The 15,359-nt window shown below is 43.7% G+C and overlaps 1 protein-coding gene across 2 annotated transcripts in view; it reads right to left on the bottom strand.

The window, feature by feature from the left end:
• Nucleotides 1-15,359, bottom strand: part of abca12 (ATP-binding cassette, sub-family A (ABC1), member 12) — a 275,097-nt gene that overhangs the window by 238,746 nt on the left and 20,992 nt on the right. For both annotated transcript variants that reach the window (XM_039755332.1, XM_039755333.1), the window contains exon 2: nt 14,578-14,649. In XM_039755332.1, the coding sequence (XP_039611266.1) occupies nt 14,578-14,646 (69 nt within the window). In that variant the 5' untranslated portion in view covers nt 14,647-14,649. The remainder of the gene's footprint in view (nt 1-14,577; nt 14,650-15,359) is intronic.

Here is a 15,359-nt window from a genome sequence, read left to right as displayed (position 1 = left end):
TCTTCGGCAGAATCCATTTCATTGGCAGTAGTAAGCATTTTTCTAATTAATTTGTGTGCTATCATTTCACCAATCAACAACTAGAGGGCGTGTTAGAGCCCACCCTCTCATCTTTGACGAGTGAAAGTGACAGTTTTATTTCAAGTCGTATTTCAAGATGGTTTGGAGGAATGTTACGGACAAAATTAAATAAATAAATAAGCAACAAAAAACGTATTTCGTGACACATTTATTTATTTATGCCCTCATTTCATGATATATTTATTTATTTAGGCACTCATTTCACAACACATTTATTTATTTATGTTCACATTTCACAGTACTTTTATTTATTTGCGCATTTATTTATTTATTTCCGAAATATTCCTCCATAGTCAAAGGCAACGAGTGATGGAATAATTGAAAAGTATTTGCTGTCTCCTGTTCTGCATGTGCCTTCAGCGCCTTTCTTCTGCATTCATGCGTGTGAATGACTCTTTACCGCACTCCCTTTTCCCGACTTTGTTCACTTTCTGAGAATCTCTCATTATTTTCAAGACTCCCTCCCTTCCTCACCTCCTCTCTGGTTTTACACGTGTCGTCTTTGAAGGCAACTCTCGTAGTGTACGCCTTCACTCCTCCTCGTGCGTGTCACACTCACACTTCCTCTTTCGTCATGTCACCAAAGCCAAAGTGACCAATTACATCAAAGCCAAAGTGACCAATCACATCAAAGCCAAAGTGACCAATCACATCAAAGCCAAACTGACCAATCACATCAAAGCCAAAGTGACCAATCGGATTGACCTTAGCGTTTTGTTATATATGAGTGGTGCCGAGGTAGCGCTGTTCCCTCCCTATAAGGGAGACCAGAGTTCACATCCCGGGTCCTCCCTGCATGGAGATGGCATGTTCTCCTCGTGGCTGTGTGGGTTTCCTCTGCAGGTTAGGTGTGTGTGTGTGTTCACACCCCTAGAATTATATAGACATGGATAAGAAAGGAGGCTAACATGAAGAGAATCAACAGGTAGACTCTGGACAGTTGCTAGGAAAAATAGAAACTAAAAATACACAACTTATCATCAAATCAAAGCTATGCCATGTTTTAGGTGAGGTTCATATATACAAATAAACGTCACACGCGTGTGCATTGGAGACGGCTTAAGGCAGAGGTTCTCAGACTCGGTCCTGGAGACCCTCGGTGGCTGCAGGTTTTTGTTCCAACCAGCTTCTGTTTTTAATTGGACTCCTGGGCTAATTAAGTTGAATGTTATTTCCCACATTCTGTGTTTTGGGAACAGTATATAGAAATTAGAAAGTTAAGTTTGGTTAAAAAATATAGATATATTGGGGGCTTCGCTCACCAACCCCCATTTTTGTTTTTCCAGATACACACTTTTAAGATTTTTTTTTCTTTGAATTGTTGCTATTTCATTAGTTTCACTTTTATTTCAGAACTTCTGTAAAAACAATAGTTGAAATCTTTGGAGTCCCAATGTGCTGAATCTTTTTAATGAGCTCAGTGAGACTTTTGTGTTTAATGACTTTGTTCCCTAATTCAGGACGGGTTTCTCTGTTTGAAATTTCAGCGCAGACAAAACGATCTTCAGCATCAGCAATTAATAACTTTTTTTGCAAAGTAACCAATAAATGCAAGTGAGGTGAACTCTGTTTTTGAAATTCTCTTGACTTAAACTTCAAAGCCTTACAATATTTCCATACCTCTGACGTATCACCTGTATCCATATATTCGATCTCTATTCGCCTTTTCGTTATTTCTCCGAGTAATAATTTCTCTTTCTTTGCACTAATGCGACCTTTACTTTCTTTGTTTTGTCGTTGTTTTCTGCTTTCATATTCTGTATGTTGCTCTGCGCGCGTTTGTCCCTCTTGTTTCTTAACCTCTTTATGACGTTTTACTTTGTTTTCTACTCTTTGTCTTTTATTTCTGACCTCGCTTTATCCTGTTTTTATTTCAATGACACCTGGTCCGTGGTGATTATTTTCCCTTTTTCGAGTAATAATTTCTATTTGTTTGCGCTCCTGCGATCTTTACTTTCTTTTTTTTTTATACATTCTAATTTTCCTATTTTCATATTCTTTAACTTTCTCCACATGTGTATGTTTTTTTTTTGAGCCTTTCGAATTGCACTGCTTTCATAATCTCTGACCTGCTCTGCATGTGTTTAGCGCCAACGTCCAGATTGGACCTGCTTTTTTATTCAATTCCACTTGTTCTGGGCTGATAATTACTTTCCTTATTTTCTGAATTTGCACCCCGATTATTCTTTTTCTTTTTTTGTCTCTCCAACGCTTTAGAGTCTCTCTTCTCCGTGCTGCTTTCTTCTTCACTTTGTCGTCTACGTTTCATTTATAACGTATTGTCCTTATACGCTTTACATGCGCTGACAGCCCTGGATCTGCGTGTGCTCAAAGCCTCCTTTACACGACTGAGTGTGTGTCTGGCCGCCCGTGCTCTAATTTATTTGTAAGTCTTGCAAGAATCTCGTGTTCTACGTCATCGCGAGACGGTCCTGAGTCAATCTCTCGCCACAAAGTCTCATGTTTAAGGTCCCCGTGAGACGCTCCGTGGCCAATCTCTTTAGTCTTGCGGGTCTTTTAAGTGTCTTCCGTGGTCTTAATGTGAACATCACGTCTCGTCACCCTACTGTTTCTCTCCAGGATTTTTTTTTATAATAGAGAGATATATTAAATGCGTCTATCCTTCTCCACAAAAATCTCCGTCACTTTCTTGTAAAAGTCCTCCTTGTTTTCCTTTAGTTTTAAGAATCTTAATCTTCCATTTTGGCAGTCAGTCGGAGCAAAATGTAAAAATAATCGGAGTGCAGCAGTGCACTTGACTTTCTGATATCGCTGACTTTTTGACGCCTCTGAGGAGAAGAACAGCAGCAACGAGCACCTGTTGGGCTCACATGCGCCCCCTTCAGGACGGTACGGTACTGTCTGCCTCACCCTGTGCGCGTGGTAAGACCATAAACGGTTTTCAATTTTATAAAAAAAAAAAAAAAAAGGGATCAGACTAAGAAAAAAACAATCCAATATTGAAAAACTAAAATTTGACCTTGAATAAAATATTCTTTTGTTTTACTTGTTATCCTTTTGTTGAACCGTTTGCATTAAAATTGATTAAAGCATCAGAATTAAAAGCAACTAAATATATTTCAATTAAGGTCAAAGTTGGGCGGCACGGTGGCGCAGTGGTAGCGCTGCTGCCTCGCAGTAAGAAGACCTGGGTTTACTTTTCACTGCGTGGAGTCTGCATGTTCTCCCCGTGTCTGCGTGGGTTTCCTCCCACAGTCCAAAGACATGCAGGTTAGGTGCATTGGTGGTCCTAAATTGTCCCTAGTGTGTGTGCTTGGTGTGCGGGTGTGTGCCCTGCAGTGGGCTGGCGCCCTGCCCGGGGTTTGTTTCCTGCCTTGCGCCCTGTGTTGGCTGGGATTGGCTCCAGCAGACCCCCGTGACCCTGTAGTTAGGATATAGCGGGTTGGAAAATGACTGACTGACTTTTTGACGTTTGCTGGTGTGTTTTTAGAAATAATAATGTTAACTTTACAGTAAAGACTTGGATTACGAGTAACTTAGTCTGTGAGTGTTTTGTAAGATGAGCTAATATTTTGTAATAAATTTTAACTTGATAAACGAGCAAGGTCTTACAATACGAGTAGGACGTACAGTACATGCTTTCTCTGCTGAGTGTCACGTGATTACAGCTGAGCCGATGGTTCGTCTCTCTCACTGTGGCATTGTGGGTAGTCGTCTCCCACGCTCGGTCTCAGTTAGCGTGCCATCATATATAGATAGACGCCACATCCACTGTGCTGCCCAGTTGACACGATACGTCAGGGCTTCTGCCACATTGGGCCATTTAAACTAAAACAAGTGGGCATGGAAACTGGGATTTCTGATGAAAAAACAATAAGATATAAAACAGTATTGTTTACATACAACCGATTTTGATGAATCATTTAAATTCAATTATTTATATCCATTTTTGTCCCTAGTGTGTGTGCTTGGTGTGCGGGTGTGTGCCCTGCTGTGGGATGGCGCCCTGCCCGGGGTTTGTTTCCTGCCTTGCGCCCTGTGTTGGCTGGGATTGGCTCCAGCAGACCCCCGTGACCCTGTAGTTAGGATAGCGATTTGGATAATGGATAGATATACTGTATTAATACCGAAGGAGAAATGGTCTTTTTGTGTGACATTTGGGGAGGGGGATGCTTAGAGCGCAATACAATTTCATGGATTAGGAATTTGTTATTTTTCGCATACCCCTCTGGGTTAGAGCGCAGGGTCGGCCATTGTACAGCGCCCCTGGAGCACTTTTCAGGTTAAGGACCTTCCTTCAAAGGTCCAACAGAATAGGCAGCAAAGGAATTTGAAATGGCAGCCTTTCAAAAATCCTCAGGGCCGCCGCTCCACCCCAATACAAATAAAGGTGGTAAGTTTGTTGTAGTGGAAATAAACACAAGCGCGGTAGTGCTTGTCAGTGGAAAAAAAAGAAACGTGTGGGCATTACGTGCACGTGTGCTGTCAACAGCCAGCCGTGGTGAAACTGCAATTGAAAACCGAGAAAAAGCCGGCGCTGACCAGACATGCCTGAGCAACAACACCTGCTGCCTTTTCACTTGTTTGTTTTGAGCTTTGCTTTGTGTTGACATGCAAAGAACAGCAGAAAGTCTCGGGGACATTCCTGCCATCTGATTTGGACTCCTTATCAAAAGTGACGTTTGGGGACAAAATTAAGAATCCCGTTATTTTAATTCTTTGCGACTTTACGACACAGAGGGGAGTGTGCTGGAGAGATGACCGAGGGGGGCATTTGTGGTGAAAAGTTTCCATTCCGTCATCTAACGGTCACTTCTGACAAGGGCAGCACTGAGCTGTCTACGATTCCTCCAAATGTTGTTTTTCTGTGACAGAACGATTTGCAGCTCCGTTAATCCTTAAGCTTGGCATCGTCCATCTTCCCGGTCTCACCGGACTGCACATTCCAAACGGGATCACGTTTTGGTTTTTTTTTTCGCCTAGGACTCCGCCCCTTCTTCGGTCGCCTGTCCATGCTATTGGCTAGTGGTGCCCTGTGTGTGGCTTGTCAATCACATCGGCTCTGCCCTTCATTTGCATAAAGCTACCTCTCAGCTCAGCACTGAGCATGTGCGTTAGCGTAAATAAATCGACAAATAAAAAAAAAATGTATCGACAAATTAAATCGAAATTTCAATTTCAATCAAAACCGTGAAGATATTTTTTTATTAGGTTTTGCGATATTCACTGTTTTTCAATGTACGGGTTGTTTTAACCTCTGAATATTAGTACTAGGGTGTTGTACCGTGTTAGCCATTATGAATGTAGAGAAGAGCCAAGCAAAATGACACCTTTTATTGGCTAACTAAAAAGATTACAATATGCAAGCTTTCGAAGCAACTCAGGCCCCTTCTCGAAAGCTTGCCTATTGTAGCGACCCGTGGTTGAGTCTTAAAGTTTTCAGAGCCGAAGTCAGCCGTGCACTTTCCCCAAGCTGGTCGGCCAGCGCCATGCACGCAGCTGTACCGAGCTCATAAAGCCAGCGAGCACTCGTGTCTCGGCAATCATTACTTAGATGAAATCTTAGCAATACACAGCTCTGTCCCGTTGTATCTCTTTATTAGAGCAGATAGTCAGCAAAGTCATTGCGAAGGTCATTAACGAAGCCATCTTTCTCATTGATGGTAACTATTTACAATTTAATAACCCCGGACGGCAATAACCCAAACCCATCCCACCAGTTGAACATAAACACATACAACAAATTACAACAGGAACAATTATTAGATTGCCTTGCTAATTTAACACAACAGTCAACTTTACATAAATTACCCACAATGCATCACGCCGCCAGCGCTGGCTGCCGGGTCACTACACAATTGTAATCTTTTTAGTTAGCCAATAAAAGGTGTCATTTTGCTTGGCTCTTCTCTGCCTCAAAATATTGAAATGTCAAAGCATTTCTTCTTAGCAGATATCTACTGACTTACTGTAGATGTACCTTCTTGCAAAACATAATCTCGTTCACTAAATGGGAAATAGAAAAATGAGTCCGTCAGTCAGTAAACTTTGCATTAGAGGTCGTTATACTGCAGTCTGCTGGGAAAGCCTTGGCGATCGCACTCGATTCGTCTGACGATCGGACACTCTGAAGACCGGAGACGGGATCCCACTTTGATAATCGTTCTCGATTCACCAAGAGTGACCACAAACCCTACTCCTCCCACACACTAAATCCACGGAGGGTGGGTCAAGACCACGTTGGCATGTGAAACACTGCATCATGAAACCCCAAGGGTTTTGACCTAACGAACGGTAAAAAATACAAAACCTCGAAATCTCTTATAAATGCCGAGAATTTGGAAAACCTGACAAGAACTGACATTCTAGACGGACTTTTAATGTTTGTAGAGTGGAAGGTGAAGGTCAGACGAGAAAGTTTTTGAATATCCATTGAAATTTTGAGTAGAAGTAAACCTCCATCTATCCATCCCGCTACTGTATATCCTAACTACAGGGTCACGGGGGTGTGCGGGAAACAAATACCGGGCAGGGCGCGCGCACACACACACACAATTCAGAATCGCCAATGAACCTAACCGGGTGGAAACCGGGGCACCCGGAGGAAACCCACGCAGACACGGAGAAACTCCAAGCGAACCCAGGTCTCCTTACTGCAAGGCAGCAGCGCTACCCACTGCGCCACCGTGCCGCCCGGAAATCAACCTTTAATTGAAAAAAAGAAACACTGTTGTATCAACGCAGTTATTTTTGCAGTTAATGATACGTGTGATGGGATTCAGGTGGCACATGATAATAGCTGAGTGGCAGTTCAAAAGTGCTGTGTGACACCCAAGGTATGACACCAAAGTGTCAAAGCTTGTGTCAGTAATGTATTTAAACTAAACCACTGAACTTTGGGTTTTTTTTAATAATGGCTGGCTAAGCCATATCAGGCAAAAAGGGGAAATCAAGTTGGCTGGTGGCTATAGTGTCCTTATGTGCGGTCTAGTAACGAATTGTGCAATTAATGGTAGAGTTATGTAAATTACGTTAGTTAATTATTTAAAATATTTTGTTTGTAATAAAGTATTAGTTTTTTTATACGTTTCATATTAATTAGTTACATTAGTAACGCAGGTTTGTTCCTTAAAACAGTTGTGCTGAGGGGTAAAAGTTATTAAAGTTAGTAATAAAATAAATTCAAGAGAAAAAAAAAAGAACAAAACAAACTGAACTCAGATAAGCACCCTCAGTAAAAACAGAGGGGTGCTACATTATTAGTATTCTTATTTTTTCGGGTGGCATGGTGGCGCAGTGGGTAGCGCTGCTGCCTCGCAGTTAGGAGACCTGGGGTTTGCTTCACGAGTCCTCCCTGCGTGGACTTTGCATGTTCTCCCCGTGTCTCCGGGTTTCCTCCAACAGTCCAGAGACATGCAGGTTAGGTGCATTGGCGATTCTAAATTGTGCTTGGTGTGTGCCCAGCGATGGGTTGGCACCCTGCCCGGGGTTTGCTCCTGGCTTGCACCCTGTGTTGACTGGGATTGGCTCCAGCAGACCCCCTTGACCCTGTAGTTAGGATATAGCGGGTTGGAAAATGACTGACTGACTTTTTGACGTTTGCTGGTGTCTTTTTAGAAATAATAATGTTAACTTTACAGTAAAGACTTGGATTACGAGTAACTTAGTCTGTGAGTGTTTTGTAAGATGAGCTAATATTTTGTAATAAATTTTAACTTGATAAACGAGCAAGGTCTTACAATACGAGTAGGACGTACAGTACATGCTTTCTCTGCTGAGTGTCACGTGATTACAGCTGAGCCGATGGTTCGTCTCTCTCACTGTGGCATTGTGGGTAGTCGTCTCCCACGCTCGGTCTCAGTTAGCGTGCCATATATAGATAGACGCCACATTCACTGTGCTGCCCAGTTGACACGATACGTCAGGGCTTCCGCCACATTGGGCCATTTAAACTAAAACAAGTGGGCATGGAAACTGGGATTTCTGATGAAAAAACAATAAGATTTAAAACAGTATTGTTTACATACAACCATCCATCCATTGTCTAACCCGCTGAATCCGAATACAGGGTCACGAGGGTCTGCTGGAGCCAATCCCAGCCAACACAGGGCACAAGGCAGGAACCAATCCTGGGCAGGGTGCCAACCCACCGCAGGACACACACAAACACCAAGCACACACTAGGGCCAATGTAGAATTGCCAATCCACCTAACCTGCATGTCTTTGGATTGTGGGAGGAAACCGGAGCGCCCGGAAGAAACCCACACAGACACGGGGAGAACATGCAAACTCCACACAGGGAGGACCCGGGAAGCGAACCCAGACGGGTCTCCTAACTGCGAGGCAGCAGCGCTACCACTGCGCCACCGTGCCGCCCATACATACAACCGATTTTGATGAATCATTTAAATTCAATTATTTATATCCATTTATACATTAATAATGGCAATTATTAAATATTATTATTAAATAATTCCTCCCGTATAAGTAACATTTCTCAGACTGCCTTCTTCCATCTCCAAAACATTTCTAGACTTCTTCCTGTTCTTACGCAACACAGCACTGAAGTATCAGTTAATGCCCGAGTCACCTCACCTATAGATTACTGTAATGCTATTCTATCCGGCATCTCACAAAAACGTATCCATCACTAATAACTTCTTCAAAATTCTGCTGCCAGGATGATAACCTGCTGTTCTAATCCACTGAACACATCACACCGACTCTCTCTCGACGTCACTGGCTCCCTGTTCACTACTGAATACGATACTCAATCCCGCTCTGAACATTTAAAGATCTCCACACCTCACTGATCTCCTTCAGACTGGCACTCCTCCCGCTCACTCAGATCCTGTAATTTGAGAGGATTCAGTCTGTCAATACGGTGCAGCCTTAGTTTGAGGAAGACAGACACAACTAAAGACATGAGCATGAAATGATGGCTGTCAGTTTCAAACTGTGATTCCTCCTTCATCTGAACCAATCTCAGCCTGAACAAACTGATTGATCAAAGATACGCTGACAGCTCGCCCCAATGTCGACTGGTGGATCACACGCTCATCTACTTTGACCACCTGGACTGGACCCTCAGAAGGAATCATCAGACCTCCTTTGTTTTTTAACGTGAGCGAGTGGTAGCTTTGATCATATGATGGTGGTACAGCACATCAGTTACCAGACTAGCATGGCACACGTCACAGGACAGCTTTCTCCAAATCCCGTCTAAGGGCTACCTGACCTCCCACTGCTTCCTGAGGTGGATTTCTTTGGGAAACCTTCAAAGTTTGAGAAATGTTAACAGCTAACAACAATCCACATAGTTAGTGACTAAATACGTTTAGCCAAAACGTTGTTTGGAGGCTCACTTGAGCACATAAATGCATAGCTTTGCTATCTTAGCCTGGCGCAGCTAAAAGTTAAAGATTATAAAACGGGATTTTCTGATGGCCAAATATAACAACACCTACAACAAATGTTCAGCCTTACCTATGCAATGTAATCCCTGTGATCTGGTTTGGAGTGGACAGCGGTTTGTAATCCCAAGCAGCACATTATCCATTACTTCACTCCACAGCAGTGCCACTCGCAATATGGCGGCGACGTTGACGTACGATGCTGCTGGTCATGCGGCGTCTAGTAATTCTATGTCTATGGGCGCGCCTCACTCACATAGTCAACATCCGCACGAGCGCATACTGCAGAGGCAGACTGGCCATTAGGGCGTTTGGACAATGCCCGGTGGGCTGCAGACTCTGGTCTGGTCATGGGCCGGCCGTTTCATGAAATAAATTTTATGTACTGGTTACTGTTTGACATTAAAATTAATTTTCTAAACTACTAAACATTATCTGTCCGGTAGTGCGGTTTCTATAGTCCTATATAATATACCGTATTACGTCTTCAAGTTGTTTTAGTTGTCAACACTCAACGTTGCAGCCAAAAACTGCCTTTTGCCAATTTCTGTTTCGATACCACTACATTTCGGTTAGCATATACATTATTGCAATTTATTTTATCTCACATCTAGTATTTAAATTCCTCGGTACTAATAATTAGTTTAGATGATGTACAGTATTATGCATTTTATTGTTCTCTGGTCATGGGCGTGAGCGATAATTAGTGGTTTTCAGCTGCGATTATTAGTATGATGAAATAAAGTGATAAAGCACAGGATGGGAATATTTCACATTAGGACGGACCATTAGAGTAGGCAGAGTGGTGGCTCTGAGGGTAGGGATCTGGAAGGTCGCCGGTTCGAATCCCGTAAATGCCAATAGGGACTCTGCTCTGTTGGGCCCAAGCTTTGAGTAGTGAGAAATGCGCTATATAAATGCAAAGTATTATTATTATTATTTATAGTTTAGGGCGGCACGGTGGCGCAGTGGGTAGCGCTGCTGCCTCACAGTTAGGAGACCTGGGTTTGCTTTTCGCTGCGTGGACTTTGCATGTTCTCCCCGTGTCTGGGTGGGTTTCCTCCCACAGTCCAAAGACATGCAGGTCAGGTGCATCGGTGGTCCTAAATTGTCCCTAATGTGGGTGGGTGTGTGTGCCCTGTGGTGGGCTGGCGCCCTGCCCGGGGTTTGTTTCCTGCCTTACACCCTGTGCTGGCTGGGATTGGCTCCTGCAGACCCCCGTGACCCTGTAGTTAGGATATAGCGGGTTGGATAATGGATGGATGGATTTGTAGTTTATCGTTAAGCCAGCGTTTCTCAACCTTTAAGTATCTGCGACCCGAGTTTTCATAACAGTTTTAATTGCGTCCCCCCCCCCGACGTTTTTTTGAAACGTAGATGCATATTTTATTATACATACTTAACTTATATCGACATTTATCTAACTCTGTATTTATTGTTCTAGTATCAGAATGTATTCTTCATATTTTTGATTCTTGTGTTCTTTTTTTCATATTTTCGTGCCCCCCACCCCACAGGTTGAGAACCACTGCGTTCAGCTAATCAAACATTTCAACCATGTGAGGTTTTCATTTTAACCTCAGTTATCATTGATTCCATTGTAATTGAATAGTTTGATTATCGAGTTGAAAAGAATTCGTTCATACCTGTAATCACTTACTTTGCTTTAGGCCGCCTCACCGCCTATATGGGTAAATATTTGGCACTGAATGAAGTCAAGTTCTGTTAACGCCACTCATGACCTCGTCCTCGTTTGACTTTGTGTCATTGCCGTTCATTTCAGCCATGCAGAATCTGTTGCCAAATATGGAGGAAACGAAACAGACGAGGAGAAAAGGTGGGGCTCAGAAAGAACGGAATTGAAAGAAAAAGTAGAAACTGACAGAAAGGGCTTCAAAGGTAGGGCAGGGGTCCGCAACTGCAGTCCTGGAGGGTCACAGTGGCTGCAGGGTTTCATTCTAATGAGTGACCTCTTTTTGCTGTTAATTAACTTCTTTTGAATTCTTTTTAATTGACTGGCTCTTGAAGACTCAGACCCCTTAACTGTTTCATCCATTTTCCAACCCGCTGAATCTGAACACAGGGTCACGGGGGTCTGCTGGTGCCAATCCCAGCCAACACAGGGCACAAGGCAGGAACCAATCCCGGGCAGGGTGCCAACCCACCGCAGGACACACACAAACACACCAAGCACACTTGGGCCAATTCAGAATCGCCAATCCACCTAACCTGCATGTCTTTGGACGCTGGGAGGAAACCCACCCAGACACGGGGAGAACATGCAAACTCCACGCAGGGAGGACCAGGGTCTCCTAACTACGAGGCAGCAGCGCTACCCACTGTGCCAGCATGCCACCCCTTAACTGTTTCTTTTCCCTTAATTAGCAGCCAAACAATAATGAGATACAAAATGAGCCAAAACAACTGGCGTCCATCATACAATATCTGAAAATAAAGAAAGGTGAGGGTCTCAGGAATGTTGGTCTGCTCAGGTCCCCAGTGCTCTTAGGAAAGAGAAAGTCAGCAATTTCAGAAATGTCTGCTATGGCACAACGAGAGCAGCAACAAGCCATAGAATTAAAGAATTAATTTAATTAACGACGAGACTCATGAAGCAACTGGTGGGAGTGAAAGTTTGAGGCCCTGGCTTAGGTGGTCTTCTGTTGGCTCACTCACCTCACACTTTATTTCTGTTTAAGGAGACAGATGAAGCAATTCAGAGGAACGGGGAAGAGAACAAATCTTAAAAAAAAACAATCAAACTGAATTCACAAGAAGTTAATTAACAGCACAAACAGGGCACTCAATTAAAAAAAAGGGTTAGGATGAAAAACTGCAGCCATGGTGGTCCTCCAGGACCGGACTTGGCAACCCCTGTAACTGGGGTGGTTCTGGCACTTGGACATGACATTGACATTTGACATGTACTCTAATGCAATGCAAGCCGTGTTACTACATTTTTACTTTTCATTACATTTTATCTCTAAGCATGTCGTCAAATTTTAAGTTGTGTCGAAACAACAGCGTACAGGATAAGTTTAGATAAGAGTTCATATCATGGGATCATAGCAAGTAGCGAGCCGCGTACTCATCACACAGGCGGTGGGTCCTTGTTACAGAAAAGGATTCCAGTGAGCCGACAGATAGCAGAGATTCTCTTAGTTAGGGTGAAAATCGTCGTGCAGAGTAAACCTCCTCCTCCTCCTCTCTCTCGTCTCCCTCACGCCAGCCACGATTCTTTTCAAAGGTAAAGTGCAGGCTAATTTCTTTCATGTGTTTTTACGTTATATTTTGTATTCATTATTTTGATATGAATATTTGTGAGTGGTGGAGCAAATCATCCGAGTTTCCATTATTTCTTATTGGGGAAATTCACTTAAATGTCACTAATCATACCAGGAGAAGGTGGGAGCGGAGGATGCCATCATCTATATGCTACACCGATCCCTCTGCTACTTGGACAGAGGCAGTAGTGCCCTAAGAATTCTGTTTCTGGACTTCTCTAGCGCCTTCAACACCATCCAGCCTCTGCTCCTTAGAGACAAGCTGACAGAGATGGCAGTAGACTCACACCTGGTGCCATGGATCGTGGACTATCTTACAGACAGACCTCAGTATGTGTGTCTCGGGAACTGCAGGTCTGACATTGTGGTCAGCAGCACAGGAGCGCCGCAGGGGACTGGACTTTCTCTGGTCCTGTTCAGCCAACATACATCAGACTTCCAATATGACTCAGAGTCCTGCCACGTGCAAAAGCTCGCTGACGACACTGCTATGGTGGGCTGCATCAGGAGTGGGCAGGAGGAGGAGTACAGGAACCTAATCAAGGACTTTGTTAAATGGTGCGACTCAAACCACTTACACCTGAACACCAGCAAAACCAAGGAGCTGGTGGTGGATTTTAGGAGGCCCAGGCCCCTCATGGACCCCGTGATCATCAGAGGTGACTGTGCAGAGGGTGCAGACCTATAAATACCTGGGAGTGCAGCTGGATGATAAACTGGACTGGACTGCCAATACTGATGTTCTGTGTAAGAGAGGACAGAGCCGACTATACTTCATTAGAAGGCTGGCGTCCTTCAACATCTGCAATAAGATGCTGCAGATGTTCTATCAGACGGTTGTGGCGAACGTCCTCTTCTACACGGTGGTGTGCTGGGGAGGCAGCATAAAGAAGAGGGACGCCTGGACAAACTGGTGAGGAAGGTAGGCTCTATTGTAGACACGGAGCTGGGCAGTTTGACATCCGTGGCAGAGCAACGGGCGCTGAGCAGACTCCTATCAATCATGGAGAATCCACTGAACAGGATCATCTCAAGACAGAGGAGCAGCTTCAGCGACAGACTGCTGTCACCATCCTGCTCCACTGACAGACCGAGGAGACCCCACAATATACGACTCTTCAATTCCATCCGGGGGGTAAACGTTAACATTATACAAAGTTATTGTCTGTTATACCTGCATTGTTATCACTGTTTAATTTAATATTGTTCTTTATCAGTATACTGCTGCTGGAGCATGTGAATTTCACCTTGGGATTAATAAAGTATCTATCCATCTATCTATTTATATAGTGCCTTTCATATCTATCTATCTATCTATTATATAGTGCCTTTCACTCTATCTATCTATCTATTATATAGTGCCTTTCACTCTATCTATGTATCTAATCATAAATACTGGGTGTGTCGGGTCAAAGGCCTCAACAGAAGGTGGGCCTGCTATTAGTGGTCAAACACGAGACCCTGACTTTGACTCTCATAGCACAAGCTGGACATGTGCAGCCCACTCAGCCCTCATAAAAGAAAAGCCTTTTGTAATTGTAAAATCCAAATTATATTTGTTATTACAACAACAGCAACAACTTTTATTTCTGTCGCACATTTTCATACACAAACTAGAGCTCAAAGTGCTTTACATGATGAAGAAAGAGAAAAGAGACAAAATAAATAAGAATTAAAATTAGGGAACACTAATTAACATAGAGTAAGAGTAAGGTCCAGTGGCCAGGGAGGACAGAAAAAATAAAAAAACTCCAGACAGCTGGAGAAATAAAATAAAATGTATTATTTAGTAGTATTATTATTAGTAGTAGTAGTAAAATTCTAGATGTGCTCTTACCGGCTGTCTCAAAACTCCAACAAAATTCTTCCAGAGCAGCAGACGCAGCTGCCTCAGAAACGAAGCCATTCTCTGCAGAACATTTGGAGAGAAAACAGAAAGGCAGTGTAAGCAGACATTGTTGTGAACTGGGGTGTCAAACAAGGCAGAAAGCCCCCGAGTCCTTCAAAATAAAACATGAAAGCAGGTCAGCCCAGGAGAGCCTCATCCCAAACTGCTAGCTACAAGCTTTGGCCCACACGGGCCCAAATTGTGGAAATTGGCTTATTAAAGACCCAAAAATATCTCAAGGTGCCCCTTTAAGGAAAGGAAAAGCCTTTGGCGTGAGAAGCAGTTTAACAGGGGAATCTTGATAATGGAGAGTTTTTACTTATCTCTTCACATTTTCTTATCTGCTTTTCCTGCTGAGGTGTTGTGGTGGCAGCAGGCCAAGCAGGTCAGCCCAGACTTCCCCGTCCCCAGTCGCAGACCGGAGGTTTGTCCTCCTTATTAATTCCCATGCATTCCCAAGCCAGTCTAGAGATATAATCCTTCCAGCGTGCCCTAGGATTTCAGTCTGGTGGGACATGCCTGGAGTCGCCTTGGGAGCGTCGGGGGTTTGGTGAGGGCATTTTTTATCTCATACCCAAACCACCTCAGTTGGCGCCATTCAATATGGAAGAACAAATTAAAAAAAACAGTGTGCCCTGCTCAGGACTGGGTTACCAGGACCAGGATGTGAGCCCCTGGTGGTTGTGCAGCACACAAAACAAGCCGCAGGCCTACATTTTGGTGGCCCCAAT

This window comes from Polypterus senegalus, chromosome 6 (assembly GCF_016835505.1).
Source record: "Polypterus senegalus isolate Bchr_013 chromosome 6, ASM1683550v1, whole genome shotgun sequence".
NCBI classification, from domain to species: domain Eukaryota; kingdom Metazoa; phylum Chordata; class Cladistia; order Polypteriformes; family Polypteridae; genus Polypterus; species Polypterus senegalus.
The sequence above is the reverse complement of the archived record's forward strand: the minus strand, read 5'-3'. Positions and strand labels throughout refer to the sequence as shown.